General features: G+C 46.6%; 1 protein-coding gene across 2 annotated transcripts in view; it reads left to right on the top strand.

The window, feature by feature from the left end:
- The window catches only part of LOC112233378 (UV radiation resistance-associated gene protein), a 140,007-nt gene that overhangs the window by 43,321 nt on the left and 79,235 nt on the right, over positions 1–17,451 (top strand). Inside the window, exons 9-13 of one of the 2 annotated variants that reach the window (XM_024400962.2) lie at positions 265–349; positions 3,431–3,530; positions 3,746–3,806; positions 7,810–7,878; positions 9,605–9,770. In XM_024400962.2, the coding sequence (XP_024256730.1) occupies positions 265–349; positions 3,431–3,530; positions 3,746–3,806; positions 7,810–7,878; positions 9,605–9,770 (481 nt within the window). The remainder of the gene's footprint in view (positions 1–264; positions 350–3,430; positions 3,531–3,745; positions 3,807–7,809; positions 7,879–9,604; positions 9,771–17,451) is intronic. The other variant, XM_024400963.2, reaches the window with a different exon arrangement.

The following is a 17,451-nucleotide window of genomic DNA, read 5'->3' as shown; positions in this document are numbered from 1 at the left end:
CATTTCATGGTAAGGTATTTGGTATTCTGTTGTATTTGGAGGATGTGACAAAGCTTTGATTTGAACAATCACATCTAGATACTAGTGCAAATTCACCAGAACAGAACACACCTGGTAATTTACCACCTCATTTTCTCTCTCTCCCTGTTGCTTTCATCTCTTTCGCTATCACTCTCTATCTCAAATTCATCGCTCCTTTCTTTCCCTCTTTCTCTCCTCGTATTCCTCTCTCCCTCTCTCTCATCCTCCCTTCTCATTCCCTAGAGGAAGCATTCTCCACCAAACACCGGAGTCTGGAGCTTGAGAGGGAGTCGTTAACAGAGCAGCAGAAAGAATGCACTGCCAAAAGGTAAGTGTCAACCTGTAATTAAAGTATATCTTTTTACACACATACACGCTCCCAGTTCGTTCACTGTGCCATCTGCTAGGAATTACCCAAGCACCACAGAATGGCATGTTCTAATATGCTGTCAATGGTTCTAAATGCTGTGGGGAGATTACAGCCTGCTTACCAAGAGGGGATGTTGGCTTAGCGCTGCCTATTTGTGTTTTTAGCCTGAGCGAGAGTAAGCAGATTGCGTCAAAGACCAGTCTGATGCCTTTGCCTGCAGGGGTGCACACTGTGTCGACCCTGTATATACACAGTTTGGTTGTCTGGCTACCTGGCTGTGATGGGACCAGAACAGGAGTAAAAGCACAATGCTACAGTATAAACACTAGCTGGCTGGGCAGCATGAAAAGATACCCACCAATGCATCATGTAAACAAGGAAATTGACTTTGACTGGAAAAATGTGTATGTATCGTTCAGTAGGTGGAAAAAAGTGTTTGTTAAAGAGCGTTGCTGAGTTCATGTAATAAGCATGTTCCCGGAAGTGTGTCTGTTTGGGGTTTGGGGTTTAAATGGGGGATTGGAGGGTCTTGCATATGGACTTAACCAGAACAGTTAAGACAAAGTCTGCTGTACTGAGTTGGGAGGTTTCTAGGAAGCATCTGTATCTTCTGAGTCGGCAGGCAGGCAGCCAGAGACGCACGGACGCAGCCAGCCAGCCAGCCAGAGACGCAGGCAGCCAGCCAGCCAGCCAGAGACGCAGGCAGCCAGCCAGCCAGCCAGAGACGCAGGCAGGCAGCCAGCCAGCCAGAGACGCAGGCAGGCAGCCAGCCAGCCAGAGACGCAGGCAGGCAGCCAGCCAGCCAGAGACGCAGGCAGGCAGCCAGCCAGCCAGAGACGCAGGCAGGCAGCCAGCCAGCCAGAGACGCAGGCAGGCAGCCAGCCAGCCAGAGACGCAGGCAGGCAGCAGCAGCCAGCCAGAGACGCAGGCAGGCAGGCAGCCAGCCAGCCAGAGAGCCAGCAGGGCAGGCCAGCCAGCAGCCAGCCAGCCAGCCAGAGGCAGGCAGGCAGGCAGCCAGCCAGCCAGCAGGCAGGCAGCCAGCCAGCCAGACGCAGGCAGGCAGGCAGCCAGCCAGCCAGAGACGCAGGCAGGCAGGCAGCCAGCCAGCCAGAGACGCAGGCAGGCAGGCAGCCAGCCAGCCAGAGACGCAGGCAGGCAGGCAGCCAGCCAGCCAGAGACGCAGGCAGGCAGGCAGCCAGCCAGCCAGAGACGCAGGCAGGCAGCCAGCCAGCCAGAGACGCAGGCAGGCAGGCAGCCAGCCAGCCAGAGACGCAGGCAGGCAGCCAGCCAGCCAGCCAGAGAGGCAGGCAGCCAGCCAGCCAGAGACGCAGGCAGGCAGGCAGCCAGCCAGCCAGAGGCAGGCAGCCAGCCAGCCAGCCAGCAGGCAGCCAGCCAGCCAGAGGCAGGCAGGCAGCCAGCCAGCCAGCCAGAGAGGCAGGCAGGCAGCCAGCCAGCCAGCGAGAGAGGCAGGCAGGCAGCCAGCCAGCCAGCCAGAGACGCAGGCAGGCAGGCAGCCAGCCAGCCAGAGACGCAGGCAGGCAGCCAGCCAGCCAGCCAGCCAGAGACGCAGGCAGGCAGGCAGCCAGCCAGCCAGAGACGCAGGCAGGCAGCCAGCCAGCCAGCCAGCCAGAGACGCAGGCAGGCAGGCAGCCAGCCAGCGACGCAGGCAGGCAGCCAGCCAGCCAGCCAGAGACGCAGGCAGCCAGCCAGAGACGGCAGGCAGCCAGCCAGCCAGAGACGCAGGCAGGCAGCCGCCCAGCCAGCCAGCCAGGCAGGCAGGGGGAGGGACGGGGGGGGCGGGCGGGCAGGGAGGCGGGGCAGGCAGCAGGAGGCGGGACGGGGCCACAGAGGCAGGGCGGGCGGGCAGGGAGGCGGGGCGGGCGGGCAGGGAGGCAGGGAGGCGGGCAGGGAGGCGGACGGGCGGGCAGGGAGGCGGGCGGGCGGGCAGGGAGGCACAGGGCGGGCGGGCAGGGAGGCACGGAGGCGGGCGGGCAGGGAGGCAGGCAGGGAGGCACGGCAAGCAAGCAGGCAGGCACGGCAAGCAAGCAGGCAGGCACGGCAGGGCAGGGAGGCGCGGCAGGCAGGATTGGGGGAGGAGTACATGTGAAAGATAAGGATAAGGCCATTTCACATCCAATGATCATTTTCTCCCCAACACCTTTTCATGTGTCTGAAATGATGGCCCATTACCCACAAAACTGTACTCCCCCAGTGCTGGGACATACAGTACTGTACAGACGCACACTTATACAGTACTGTGCACGCACATTCTCTCTCTCACTCACATACTTCTGACTTCTCAGACTGCTCTGAAGTCAGACTCCAGTAGCTGTCAAGTGGTGGACATGAGAAAACAAACATGATTCCAGATGTTTTATCTTTCTCACCTAGGCAAGTCAGGTTTGTGAGTTACCCTCCCTGCCAAATCCGGTAATGTGGAGGTGGGGAAGGGGGTAGTTTGGAAGTTATGATAATTGAGTTGCTCTTACAATTACTGTGGAAATGATTCAGAGCAGAGCCATTAGGTCTCTCTCATCCAGGCCTGGGCCAAGTCAAACACAACCCTGCTATTCTCCTCTTCAACCTCAGGCTCCCATCAATGCACCGCCACCCCTCATTACTAACGATCACCATAGCTACCCTCCATCCGTCCCTCAGCCCACCTCCCTATCCCCCTACATACACCCCTTATTCCCTTTCTCTACAGCTGAGATGTCAGGTCTCGCCTCACATCTCTCCCCATCGCCACTTTGGTTATTTTTCCCTCACCTATTATATGTATATATTAATGTACCGTACCTTCCCTCTGTCTTTCTCCTCTTCCTCACCTCCTCATCTATCTATTCCACCCATTTTCCTTTCCTCCTTTCTATCCTCCTGCCTCTTTGTCCATGTCTATTTGACCCAGTCTCTTGTCCTCTCCATCCCCGGTCCTCCCTCTGTTCTCTTCCTCCTCTGTTATTGTCCTTTTTGTGTCGGTCAGGGCAGTGAGTCATGAAGTGGTTGTGTGTGTTACTGTCTCTGTGCCTGTCTCCCCAGGGAGCTGTTCCTCAAGTCCAATGCTCAGCTCACCTTCCGCTGTCGTCAGCTCCTCTCTGAGCTGTCCTACATCTACCCCATCGACTTGGTCACCATGGCCGTGAGTAACCTCCTCCTGAGTAACGCACGCAGAGCTGTGACAGAGCTGAATGGCTTAAATAATCAGTGGTCATTACAATTTCTAAGGAGAGTGCCCTCTTTGCTCTCCGAGCTTTTCCCTTCCCCTCATGCTACAATTTCTCTCTTGCTCTGAATATGGTATTTTTGGTTCTTGGATTCTCATCCTCATAAAACTCTTGTTTAATTGTCCTACAGGCTAATCAGTCCGATTATGTCATCTGTGGAGTGAAGCTGCCCAACTCGGAGGATTTCCAAGGTAACCTATCTATTTCACCAGGAAATGGAGGGGTTTGGAGTGACAGAGACGTGCATAACACGGGGCTCATTTGTTTCCTTTTATTGAAGGTTCAAACTTCTGACCCTGTAGTAGGGACACTACGTTTTGTGACCCAAATGGCACTATTCCCTATAGTGCACTACAACAGTACAATATCTGCTCTAAGGTTCAATGACAAGTGTTTCAGAAGTTGCAGCTGATGGAGGAAACTGTGTGACTTTAGTGGCTGAGGCAGCTGTGTTTGTATGGGCTAGATCAGTGGTCAAGATCACTTTCTGAGTCAAAATGCAAGCCGAGATCTAAACGCTCACATTTTTGGGGAACATGATTTAAAAAATGTAAGCATATGCAACATTAAAAACAGTACCGTAGCAATGGGGTTTGTTCAGGAGACTAGAGGCCCAATACATTATCACTGCATATTGCATTTGCTTTAATTGCCCTGCCAAAGCATTGTTGTTCTTCTCAGACCATTTGTTTTAGGTAGGCTGTATGATCACACTGGTAATAGATCAGTTGTTGTATTACTTGTGAGGCACAGCTGAGTGAGGATACATTTGAATAATTTAGTCTTTTTACTGGACTGGTGGTGCTTGCATCTGATGGCCAGTCTCAGCAGAGGGAGAGAGCAGCAGACTCAGAGTTTCCCTCTCAACGTCCCTCCATTCTCCCTTTCCGCCACTGACACTGAACAAAAAAGGGACATCGTCTTGTGCCTCGTGCATAAGTTCGTTGTTACTCCTATGACCAGAGAAAGTGAAATATTAAAAAAGAGCCAAGCCACTAATAATAACAAAGCAAGCCTATCGATACAATTTCCTACTAATTTATTTCAGCTGCAGTGCTGGTTGTTGCACAAGTGGAAGTAGGGAGAACGCACAAGTGTTGAATAAAAAGTGTTGACAGTCCTGAGTAAAAATGTAAACATGAACACGCTCTTAAAAACAGCAGCTCTTTGCTATATTCATTGATAGTCTCTCTCTAGTCATGGTTTTAACCGTTTTGAAATCTCACAGTAACAACTTTGCTGTGCACTCAATGAGGCTTTCTTTCATCTCCTGCAGACATGGTAATTTGAGCCATCCTATTGGCCATCGGTAGGCCTATAGCTGCTTTGATTTTATGGCTGTGCTTTGTACCGTATTTTACTATTTACCGGTATTGATGCACGGACCTGTTTTGGGTTTTTACTTGACCTTCTATAACGGTATTTGAATGTTTGGTTTGTTAAATGTGATACACGTGACGTAATATCTATTTTTACAGTTTAGTCCGCTACTTGAGTCCTCTCTTTCTCCATGCCGTTTTCCACACATACCTAGCCCTGCCCCCTGTCATTCAAGGAGCGCAATTGTTCTTCCTCGACCACAAGACACTTGCGTTCAGCCTGCATGGTCAACGCAGCACATGCAACAATGTTGATGACAATGATGCTGTTTTCACTTTGCTATAAATCCACTAGTGTTCTATAATTACACTATTAGTTTGTTTCTTACATCTGAAAACCGCATGTTTGCCTTTTCTTAGGAAGTTGGGCCTAAATTGTGTTAGACGCTAATGCTAATTGCTAGCTAGATATCTAGCTATTGTACTGAGTTAGATCAAACATAACTAGCTATACAGCCTGATAATACTAGTGCTGGTGTAGACCTAAATCAGCATGTTGTTTGTGCAACAGTATCTTCTAAATCAGAGAGGAATAGGTGAAGTATGAATATGTTAGCTACATAAGGTAGCTAAGAGAACATTTATCCAGCCAAAGATTATTGTGTCTCATAGGAAACTCTCATCAACACTTGCTCTTATTCTTTCACAATAACTCATCCATGGCATTTTGGGCGGCAGGTTAGCCTAGTGGTTAGAGCGTTGGACTAGTAACCGGAAGGTTGCAAGTTCAAATCCCCGAGCTGACAAGGTACAAATCTGTCGTTCTGCCCCTGAACAGGCAGTTAACCCACTGTTCCTAGGCCGTCATTGAAAATAAGAATTTGTTCTTAACTGACTTGCCTAGTTAAATAAAGGTAAATGAATTAATTTCAAACAACACTGTATTTTAAGTGCCCACTATTATTTTCTAACTATAGAATTAGAATACTCATTCTATTTCCATGATTCCAACAGTTCACTCAAGTTTTTTGCTCTAAATCGCAAGTCAAATCACAATTGGAACATTTGTTAAAAAATAAGGCCTAGATTTTTTGTTGTTTGTATTGTGCAGTCCTACGTGGCAGAGTAGAAATGATCTCAAATGAATACAGGAAATGCAGAAATTGATGAAAATGCTCAAAATGAGTTTTGGTTGAATTTGAATTAAACGGTATAAAACAATCAGAATGTAGAAAGACCCATTGAAATCACTTAGAATATATTTGTTGGCACCCTAGTGTCATGCACTACTCATAAAGCAAATGTACAACTTTTATTATTCAATAACATAAAATACAGTAAAATACCTTGCAAAATGTGTAAAATACTGTGATATGATATTTTGCCAATATCACCCAGCCCTACTTGATTTGCTCTCGGGCCTGCTGGGAGAGTATCTTGGCAGCGGAGTTTGTACCTTCAGACATATGAAATGGTTCGGAATGGGAACACTTCACCTATCTGGCGTGCAGGGCAGCTGGATCTGGTGTACCTGTCCCAACAGCGCGAGACAAATAAAAAATAAATGGGAAAGCCAGGCTTTATTGTTGGGTTTTTTACAGAAATATTTGGCGATCGACAAGGAATCGCTTGGAGATAGCGATCGACCGGTTGGTGACCACTGGGCTAGATGAAATACTCTGATAGAAAGTCCAGGTACTAACACAGGAAAGGTTTCAACATACTTCGTGGAATCAACCTTTAGTCAATGGAAGCTGGTCCATGGCCAACAGTGCTCCCCATCATCCAAGAATGTGGAAATTGCTTCCTGCCTATTTGACCTCTGGAGTCTGTGATTTCTGCTGCCAATATACTCTATAAGGTCCAGAGAGTGAATGGGGTTTTCTCGTGTGGGGAAAAAGTCTGTCCTCTGTCCTCTCTCCTCTGATACCCAGAAACCGATAAATTCTTGAAGGGTGTCAGTTAGTGGGCAAACGGAAGAAGCTCCCCTCCTCGAACTCGTCCCTTTGGCGCAGAAGGACAAGTTTATCCTACCGCCGAAGTGTTTTGAAATCTGCCTTTGTGTCAGAGGAGAAAAACATGCACACGTTTAAAAACAATATGCTACTTACAGTCTTAGTTATAAAATGTCTTGCGCAGCTTACTCTATTTTTTTGATCACTTTACATTTATTTTGGGATCTACCCCTGTAAATGTCATTTGCCTAATGACACGCGAGTGGAGAAGGACAGTCTCATTTCAAATGAGCACATTTCCATCAACATTCACTGTCCTCGATTAACTTTCATCTTTTTCAAAAGGAGGCGAGAGGATGAAGGACAGAGGACGCAGTAGCAAATCTAATTGATAAAAAGGTGAAGGAGTGAGTGGTGAGATCCATGGGTAACTGGAGGTAGTGTGTAGGGATGAGACTGCTTCCTGTTTCAGTCACAGTTTCTCTCTTTACATACTCCTCTGCTGGACTCATACTCCTATTCCTCTACTGGACTGTTAGTTCATATCTCCACTTATTTATACAGCATAGTATTATCTGCAAAATATGTCGGAAGTCTGCCTCATTTACTGTGGACAGCAGATGAGGATTGTGTGTGTGTGTGCGTCTTTACACGGCAGAGGTCTGGATGAGGAAGATTCAAGAGTGGTTTACATTTCCTCCATGTCACACCTGTGTGTGTTGTGGAAAGTCAGATTTCCCTGCTCATCCTTGGATGCAGCAGCCTCCTCCCCCCTAACCTCGTCCGATCCATCGTGATCCATCGAAATCAGGATGGCTCATACGAGGCGATCTACCGCCACTCCAACCGCAAAACCCGGTGTGAGCATGCACCCCCTCTATCCCCGCCCTGACGTGATGGCTCGTCGTTTGTGTCTGCAGCGTTGAGTGGCTTCCCATCCCCTGTGGAGGTGTGCGGCTGCTTCGCGCTTCGGGGGTGGTGTAAATCTAGTGAGTAAACCACGTAGCATGTGGTGTGAGACTAGGAGACTGAGGGCTACAAGAGGCGTCCTAACACACTCACAACCCCCCTCCAACCTGTCTTGTCCTCCCTTCCCTCTCATGTGAAGCATGTGGTGTGACTGTGTTGTAGAACAGCGAGTGAGATGGACAGGGGCCTAAAGGAGGTGAGAAAGAGGGACTGCCTGGCCACACATCCTGTCTAACCACCTTAACCATAACAGCTATACAGCACCCCACTTCCCTGACCCTACCTCATCATGTAGGCCTGACCTTAGACCCTCTGATTTCTGTGTGGCCCTCCCTGGGAGGAGGGCCTGCCCAGTATTAAGCCGACCATGTCCAGAACTGTGTGGCTGTTGGGTGACATACAGGGGACCGCTGTGGTAGATTAGTGACCCACCGGTGTCAGGGCTGCACAGCATGTGGAGACTGAGGGGAGAAGGGTGATGCTGGAAGAGACAGGGGACAGGAAATGGGAGAGGCTGGATAAGGGTACGGTAGAGAATATAGGGTGTTGGTTAGAGGAGACAGGGGAGAGGCTGGAGGAGATATAAGGGCAGAGAGGAGAGATGCTGCCAAGGAGAAGGGGGTCATAGGGTGGAAACAAGTGCCCCCCCCCCCAGTGCTTTCTCTCTCTCTGAGGTGACGAAATCTTCCCTGTCATCTGAGGCTACCTAGCTGTAGTTCTTCAGTGTCCCCAGTACATGTCAGTTAAACTTATGTTCCCTTTATCTGACATTCATGTTGGATATAACTAGTTTATGGGGAAATATGTGAAAATATTGGCAGTCTAAGAGATAGTCAGCTCCATGGCCTCGGCGCTGGTGTCAGAGGTGCTGCAGACTCAATAATGACCTACTAGTCTGAGATTCACAAAGGCAGCAGTCTGTTATTCTAAACATTTAAGACAAAAGCACTATGATTTGGGAATTTGGAAAGCATCAGCTTTTATCCTTCTGCTCTGCTGTTGTGAACTTGAAACAACTTAATGTGGTGTCAAAGAAAGCAGCTCCAGGCAGCAGGCAGTCAGGTAGTCAGAAATGTTGATGAAACATCACATTTTCCCCTAAAATATAATTGACCAACGAGGGGCTAGTTTTATGTGACACTTGTGCTTTTCATGTACATTTCTGAAGTATTTGAGCTATTTTGAAGTAAATTAGGTACAGTATTCTACAGCAGTTGAAGTTTTCATGTGTGTTGCGTCACCAAAAACACAGTCATTTTCAAAACACTTTGCCCACATAAATGACTGCTTTTTATCCGTGTGATTACTTACCAAAGTGTTTTCCATTTTGTGCTGCCTTTATTTTGTGTTTGCATTCTGAGGATAGAAACTGAAATTATGTTAGCCCTTCGTGATTTGAACTTTCATTTCAATATGATTAATTTATATGAAACGTATATCAAATGCATTAGTATTGCGGTCACAGCATTCCTGACCTCTTGCCTTGAAGGGAAGCTTTGAAGAAAAGATGAAACACTGAGACTGTTTAGATGGTTGTTCCATTTTGACCAGCTTCAGTTTCTAGTCTTAGCATTATAGTGTGTTGGAGTAATAAACCATTAAAACACAGCCATTGAAGTGATTAACAGGCATGGTGTTTCAAATCAGATCCAATTAAACCGTTTTTCATTCAAACCCTCTGCTACCATTTCACAGTAAACCTTTCAAACAGAAATTGAATGACCTCGGTTTTGTTTTTTCCTACAGCGAAGGATGATGGGAGTGTGGCGGTTGCCCTGGGTTACACGGCCCACCTGGTGCTGATGATCAGCTGCTTCTTGCAGATCCCTCTTAGGTATCCTGTCATCCACAAGGGTTCCCGCTCCTCCATCAAGGACACCATCACAGACAAGCTCAGCGAGAAGGAGAGAGAGTAAGCAACCTACAACAGCCTTCAATATTTCGTTATTTATGTTGAACATTTGAATTATTGAGTATTCAAAGTGCATTTTCCATTCATTAACAGTTCCACACATATACTGTTGCACATTTTTTTTTTATTATATAGTTGACAAAAGTTACAAACTAGGAGCATGGAGGGTATTGATCCTGCTCATAAGAAAGTGCCAACGGCAGAAAGGGGCCAAATGTGGACAATAGCTAATCCTACTGTAGCCAGTTGATGGATGCCAAGGATTCCTAGTACCCAACAATTTTGCAGTTGAGTAGAGATAAACTCTAAACGACTGGAGAGCTCATTGTGATCCTGGTCATAACAAGGGACTTATGTACTGTAGGTGCTAAATGAGGACAGCATGTACTCTCCTCTCAATATGTATTTGGAGAGTGAACGTAAATATTTATATTTGAGAATGTTTCATATTAGGCAACAGTACAGGATGCCAGCTCTTATTTTAGGGTTTTACCATTTAGTAATGATAGCACTTTATGTATCTAGTCCCCCCATTTTTACAAATTCACTTATACTGTATTAAAGTAGTTAAAGGTTTAGTACCTAATATACTACATGCTAACCTCCCCTGTTATTGGTAATGGTGAGAGGTTAGCCTATTGTTGAAGTCTCTAAGCTTCTCACTCAATATTATTCATGATTCATTTGTTTTTTCTTAATCGTGGCATTATCATGATTAATTTTGAAGTGTTCATAAACATCTTATCTACTCACTTAGAAATAAAATTACTCCAGTCACCATTCAGTTACTATTGGGCAAAACAAAACACAACCAAAACAAACTACAAATGCATCCAACAAGTTTGTAGAGTCACAAGCTTGATGTAATCATTCCGTGCAAGTAGTAAACTTTTGACTGCTTTGGACAGCTAAGCCTTATGTTATGCAGCATGTCAAATGGTGTCAGGTTCACTCACAGGTCTTTTTTTACAATCCTCTTCATCATGCCGCAACCACTGTTTGGAACGTTCCTTTGTCGTTTCATATAAAAACCCAGACAGTAGACAGTACTATTTTTCATAATGATGAAGCACATTGTTGAAGATTCCTGTTTTGCTCACCTTGGCCTGTGCATTTATCTTTGTACCCCAGGGGCTAAGCTAGGCACCGTTCTACCCACACTGTATTTAGACAAATTTACCTGAATGGAGAGAGGTATTTAAGATGTACGGATATGTTGGATAATATTGTTGCCATGGACACATGGAAAGGATAACACTCTTGGGGCCTTGACTCTGGGCTGTACCAGCCTGCTTGTTTAAATCCTGTTTAAATTGTACCGGGCACCACAATTACAGTAAGGACACAGTATTGAAATGATTATTTGTATCTGTTTGGATCCGGTAACTATGCATCAAGCTTCCAACAAAACTCCTGTTGCCTTGTGATAATTGCATGTTTGGGAATGCACACATATGCTGTCAGGTATGCAACTGTACATTCCTGTACATTCTGTGCACAGCCAGGCAAGACCAAGAAAAAAAAACAATGGGCATCAAAATGAATAATACATCGGATAAAAAAATGAAAAAACAAGATGCTTTGAAAATAGGTATTATCAGACACTGTACTGTTGGGTAAAGTATACATGTGGGCACATTTGAAAATAGGTATTATCAGACACTGTACTGTTGGGTAAAGTATACATGTGGGCACATTTGAAAATAGGTATTATCAGACACTGTACTGTTGGGTAAAGTATACATGTGGGCACATTTGATCCCTTTGGTTCTAGATTGATTCATTATAAATGTATGTAAAGTGCCAACCGCCAAGAAATGAAAAAGCAACACAAAGTCTGTATTGCATCTTGCCAAGCTCTACATAGTCGTAGCCTGTCATCTCCGGTTCTGCACAGCTTGCTCAAATTAAACTGTTATTCTTTGCTTGTAGCAGATGGAGATCACCAGCATTCGGTAGAAATACAATATTATATGGTGTGTCGTGTTCCCCTTACGAGGCTGTTTAGGTATAGGGGCTTATTGCCCCCCTCTTGTCTACACCAACACAGGCCTACTGTAAAAGGAGCAGCTGTGAGTCCCGTGTCAGTGGTGGCTAATGGCCAGAGTGGGACAGGAAGAGAGTGGCAGTGCGTTTTCTGCTCTGCGCTGTTTAGGTGGTTGAGGGGGTAGCAGGCAGAGTGTTATTTGAAAAGCTAATGCATACAGCCTCATTTTGCCCAATGAATTAATAAGAGAGGGAGAAGGGCCATACCACACCGCTTCATTAACTCATAGTAACTAACAGGTCCGTAGACAGGCAGCAAGCCCCTTGGACCCCATTAAGTCCCCCAGGAACCCCTAACCAATGCCTCATCAAACTCTCTTGACTGTTCTGGGCTTGAACTGAATAACCATGTAAGGATGAGATGTTCCCAGTGTGTTTATCTCATACTCTCTCACATGCACGTATGGATGCTACTCATCATTGTTTTAGTCAGACACAAGGGAAGGCATGTAAATACATTCATGCATTCCTCCACACACAGATCCATATGTCATATATTCAAACCCTTACACTCTCACCATGTGCATGTTTTCGTTTGAGGCCTAATCAGAGACAACTACAGCCAGTATCGGGCCATTTCTTCTTCTCCTCCTCTGAGTGTCATCATGGCAGCTGGAGGGCCTCACAGGGGTCTCCACCACCCGTCACTCCAACCAGCTACTATTCCAGAGCCAGCCACCTCATGGAAACTGACTCCCCCTCCTGGACATGCTAAACACCTTCTTTGCCCGCTTTGAAGAAAACAACCGAGCCGCCGACGCGAACCCCCATTGCTCAACAAGTTTGCTGTGCTCTCATTCTCCGGGGCCAACATGAGTAAAACATTTAAGTGTTAACCCTTGCAAGGCTGCTGGCCTAGACTGCATCCCAAGGTGCATCCTCAGAGCATGTGCAGACAAACTGTCTGGTGTGTTTGCAGACATATTCAATCTCTCCATATCCCAGTCTGTTGTCTCCACTTTCTTCAAGATGTCCACCATTGTTCCTGTACCGAAGAAAGTGAAGGTACTAAATGACTATCACTTAGCACTCACTTCTGTCTTCATAAAGTGCTTTGAGAGGCTAGTTAAGGACCATATCACCTCCACCTTACCCAACAACCACCTTATAACCACTACAATTCACATATTGCCCCAACAGATCCACGGACGACGCAACGCCATTGCACTGCACACTGCCCTATCCCACCTGGACAAGATGAATACCTATATGGGAATGCTGTTCTTTTGACTACAGCTCAGCCTTCAACACCATAGTTCCTCTCCAAGCACATCATTATACATCAATCCAAGATGGCGTAGCAGTGCAGACGTGTTTGTCGTTGTCCCATGTAAATGTAGTCTTTTTTTTTGTGTTTATTTCAATCTCTTTTTCCATTTTAAATTTAAATATCCCTTCCGGCAACCCGTCTCACCTAATGTGATACGGATCCTCTATTTTTAGACCTTATAGTTAGAACCTCTATCAGAAGCTAGCCATCGGATGCTAACCAGCTAATTAACTATCTAGTTACTGTTAGCCACTGCTAGCGGCTTTTACCTCTAGCTCAGACACCAGCTGCTTTTACCCCGGATAATACCCGCCAGCCTGTACAATGCCAGTCTGCACAGCGCGATATCAACCCTGAGCATATCAGGACGGCTTTTCTCCATCTTTACTCCAGGCTACTCCATTACTGGACCATTATTCCAGATCCTCACAGCTAGCTAGCTGCTTCCGAGTAGCCCAGCCCCGAAGCTAGACTTTGAACCAGGCCTGCTCAGCGGACCCTATGATCACTCAGCTACACAGCTGATGCCTCCCGGACTCTTCACTAACACGACTAGAAGACACGACATCGCCAAATTCCTGCCGTAAGCTCTGGACCATTGCATCGGATCATCGCAACTAGCTAGCTGCCACCAAGTGGCCATAGTGGCTAACGCCCTTGTCCCGAAGCTAGCACCAGTTAGCCTTGAGCCAGGCGCATCTCCCGGCTAGCAAGCGATATTACTCCAGCTACATGACCTAATTTGCCAGTTTGGCCTAGACCCTTTGTCGACATGGAGCCCCGCAGATCCATCACAACTGCCAACGTAATTCCATCCGATGTGCCCTCAACCGGCCTTTGTTGAACGTAGATGAAGACGCTTCTGCTTGCCCCGGCCTGTTAACTCTATGAACGCAGTGTCTCCAGCTTGCCAGCGTAGTAACGACTTCCCTGTTTCATCTCTTGCTGTTCACTGGACCCTATGATCACCTGGCTACATAGCTGATGCCTGCTGGACTGTTCATTAATCACGGTACTCCATTTGGTTTGGTTTGTTTTGTTTATCTGTCGCCCCCAGCATCAAACTCAGGCCCTGTGTGTAATTAACTGGTCTCTCTTGAAAGAGAGATGTTATCTCAATGAGAAGAAACCTGTATAAATAAAGGTAAAATAAAAAACTGACCCTCTCTGCCCATTCATCGCCATTTTACCTGTTGTTGTTATCTTAGCTGATTAGCTGTTGCTGTCTTACCCGTTGTCTTAGCTAGCTCTCCCAATCAACACCTGTGATCGCTTTAAGTCTCTCTCCGTCAATATGCCTTGTATACTGTTGTTTAGGGTAGTTATCATTGTTTTATTTTACTATGGAGCACCTAGCCCCACTCAACATGCCTCAGACACCTCCTTTGTCCCACCTCCCACACATGGGGTGGCCTCACCTAGCATAACTATTACCTCCAGAGATGCAACCTCTTATCGTCACTCAATGCCTAGGTTTACCTCCACTGTACCCGTACCCTTGTCTGTACATTATACCCTGAATCTATTCTACCACGAAATCTGCTCCTTTTATTCTCTGTCCCCAATGCACTAGACAACCAGTTTTGATAGTCTTTAGCCGTAACCACATCCTACTACTCCTCTGTTCCTCAGGTGATGTAGAGGTTAACCCAGGCCCTGTGTGTCCCCGGGCACTCTCATTTGTTGGCTTCTGTAACCGTAAAAGCCTTTGTTTCATGCATGTTAACATCAGAAGCCTCCTCCCCTAATTTTGTTTTACTCACTGCTTTAGCACACTCCGCCAACGCTGATGTTCTTGCCGTGTCTGAATCATGGCTTAGGAAGGCCACCAAATATTCTGAGATTTCCATCCCCAACTACAACATTTTCCGTCAAGATAGAACTGCCAAAGGGGGAGGTGTTAGCCTGAAAAGTTCTGTCATACTTTCCAGGTCTTTGCCCAAACAATTCTTGCTCTAATTTTAAAAATGAATCTCTCCAGAAATAAGTCTCTCACTGTTGCTGCCTGTTTTATACCCCCTCAGCTCCCAGCTGTTCCCTGGACACCATATGTGAATTGATTGCCCCCCATCTATCTTCAGAGTTCGTTCTGTTCGGTGACCTAAACTGGGATATGCTTAACCTGTTAGGGGGCAGTATTTTCATTTTTGGAAAAAAAACGTTCCCGTTTTAAACGGGATATTTTGTCAGGAAAAGATGCTAGAATATGCACAACCCTAAATCCATAAACATGGGCCCCCTCAGACATTATCCTCACCAACTTCCCCTCCAAATAAACCTCTGCTGTTTTCAATCAGGATCTCAACAATCACTGCCTCATTGCCTGCATCCGTTATGGGTCCGCGGTCAAACGACCACCCCTCATTTTATTTATTTTTTATTTTACCTTTATTTAACTAGGCAAGTCAGTTAAGAACAAATTCTTATTTTCAATGACAGCCTAGGAACAGTGGGTTAACTGCCTGTTCAGGGGCAGAATGACAGATTTGTACCTTGTCAGCTCGGGGATTTGAACATGAAACCTTTCGGTTACTAGTCCAACACTCTAACCACCAGGCTACCCAAACGCTCCCTAATACACTTCTGCAAGCAGGCCTTTCTAATCGACTTGCCCGGGTATCCTGGAAGGATATTGACCTCATCTTGTCAGTCGAGGATGCATGGTTGTTCTTTAAAGTAATTTCCTCAACATCTTAAATAAGCATGCCCCTTTCGAAAAATGTAGAACTGAGAACAGATATAGCCATTGGTTCACTCCAAGCCTGACTGCCCTCAACCAGCACAAAAACATCCTGTGGCGTACTGCACTAGTATCGAATAGTCCCCGGGATATGCAACTTTTCAGAGAAGTCAGGAACCAATACACAGTCAGTTAGGAAAGCGAAGGTTAGCTTTTTCAAACCAAAATTTGCATCCTCTCTCTCTAACTCCAAAACTCTAACTTTTGGGACACTGTAAAGTCCATGGAGAATAAGAGCACCTCTTCCCAGCTGCCCATTTCACTGAGGCTAGGAAACACTGTCACCACCGATAAATCCATGATAATCGAGAATTCTACTAAGCATATCTCTACGGTTGGCCATGCTTTCCTCCTGGCTACCCCAACCCTGGCCAACAGCTCCGCACACCCCCACAGTTCTCCTTCACCCAAATCCAGATAGTAGATGTTCTGAAAGAGCTGCTAATCCTGGACCCGTACAAATCAGCTGGTCTAGACAATCTGGACCCTTTCTAAAATGATCCGCCGCCATTGCTGCAACCCCTATTGCTAGTCTGTTCAATCTCCCTTTCGTATTGTCCGGGATTCCTAAAGCTACCGCGGTCATCCCCCTCTTCAAAGGGGAGACACGCTAGACCAAAACTGTTACATACCTATATCCATCCTGCCCTTCCTTTCTAAAGTCTTCGAAAGGCAAGTTAACAAACAGATCAATGATCTTCTCCGCTGTGCAATCTGGTTTCCAAGCTGGTCACGGGTACGCCTCAGCCACGCTCAAGGTACTAAACAATATCATAACCGCCATCGATAAAAGACAGTATTGTGCAGCCGTCTTCATCGACCTGGCCAAGGCTTTCGACTTTCGACTCACCTTATTCTTATTGGCAGACTCAACAGCCTTGGTTTCTCAAATGATTACTTCGCCCGGTTCACCAACTACTTCTCAGACAGAGTTCAGTGTGTCAAATCGGAGGGCCTGTTGTCCAGATCTCTGGTAGTCTCTATGGGGGTGCAACAGGGTTCAATTCTCGGGCCGACTCTTTTCTCTGTATATATCAACGATGTCGCTCTTGCTGCGAGTGATTCCTTGATCCACCTCTGCCGACGACACCATTCTGTATACATCTGGCCCTTTTTTGGACACTGTGTTAACTAACCTCCAAACGAGCTTCAATGCCATACAACACTCCTTCTGTGGCCTCCAACTGCTCTTAAACTCTAGTAAAACTAAACGCATGCTTCTCAACCGATTGCTGCCCGCACCCGCTTGCATCACTTCACTTCTCTGGACGGTTTTGACTTAGAATATGTGGACAACTACAAATACCTAGGTGTCTGGCTAGACTGCAAACTCTCCTTCCAGGCTCATATTAAGCATCTCCATTTCATAATTAAATCTATTTCCTATTTCGCAACAAAGCATCCTTCGCTTACACTGCCAAACATACCCTCGTAAAACGGACTATCCTACCGATCCTCAACTTTGGCGATGTCATTTACAAAATAGCCTCCAACACTCCACTCAGCAAACTGGATGCAGTCTATCAAAGTGCCACCCGTTTTGTAACCAAAGCCCCATATACCACCCACCACTGCGACCTGTATGCTCTTGTCAGCTGGCCCTCGCTACATATTCGTCGCCACAC

The sequence above is a fragment of the Oncorhynchus tshawytscha genome, linkage group LG30 (assembly GCF_018296145.1).
Source record: "Oncorhynchus tshawytscha isolate Ot180627B linkage group LG30, Otsh_v2.0, whole genome shotgun sequence".
Lineage (NCBI taxonomy): Eukaryota > Metazoa > Chordata > Actinopteri > Salmoniformes > Salmonidae > Oncorhynchus > Oncorhynchus tshawytscha.
The sequence above is the reverse complement of the archived record's forward strand: the minus strand, read 5'-3'. Positions and strand labels throughout refer to the sequence as shown.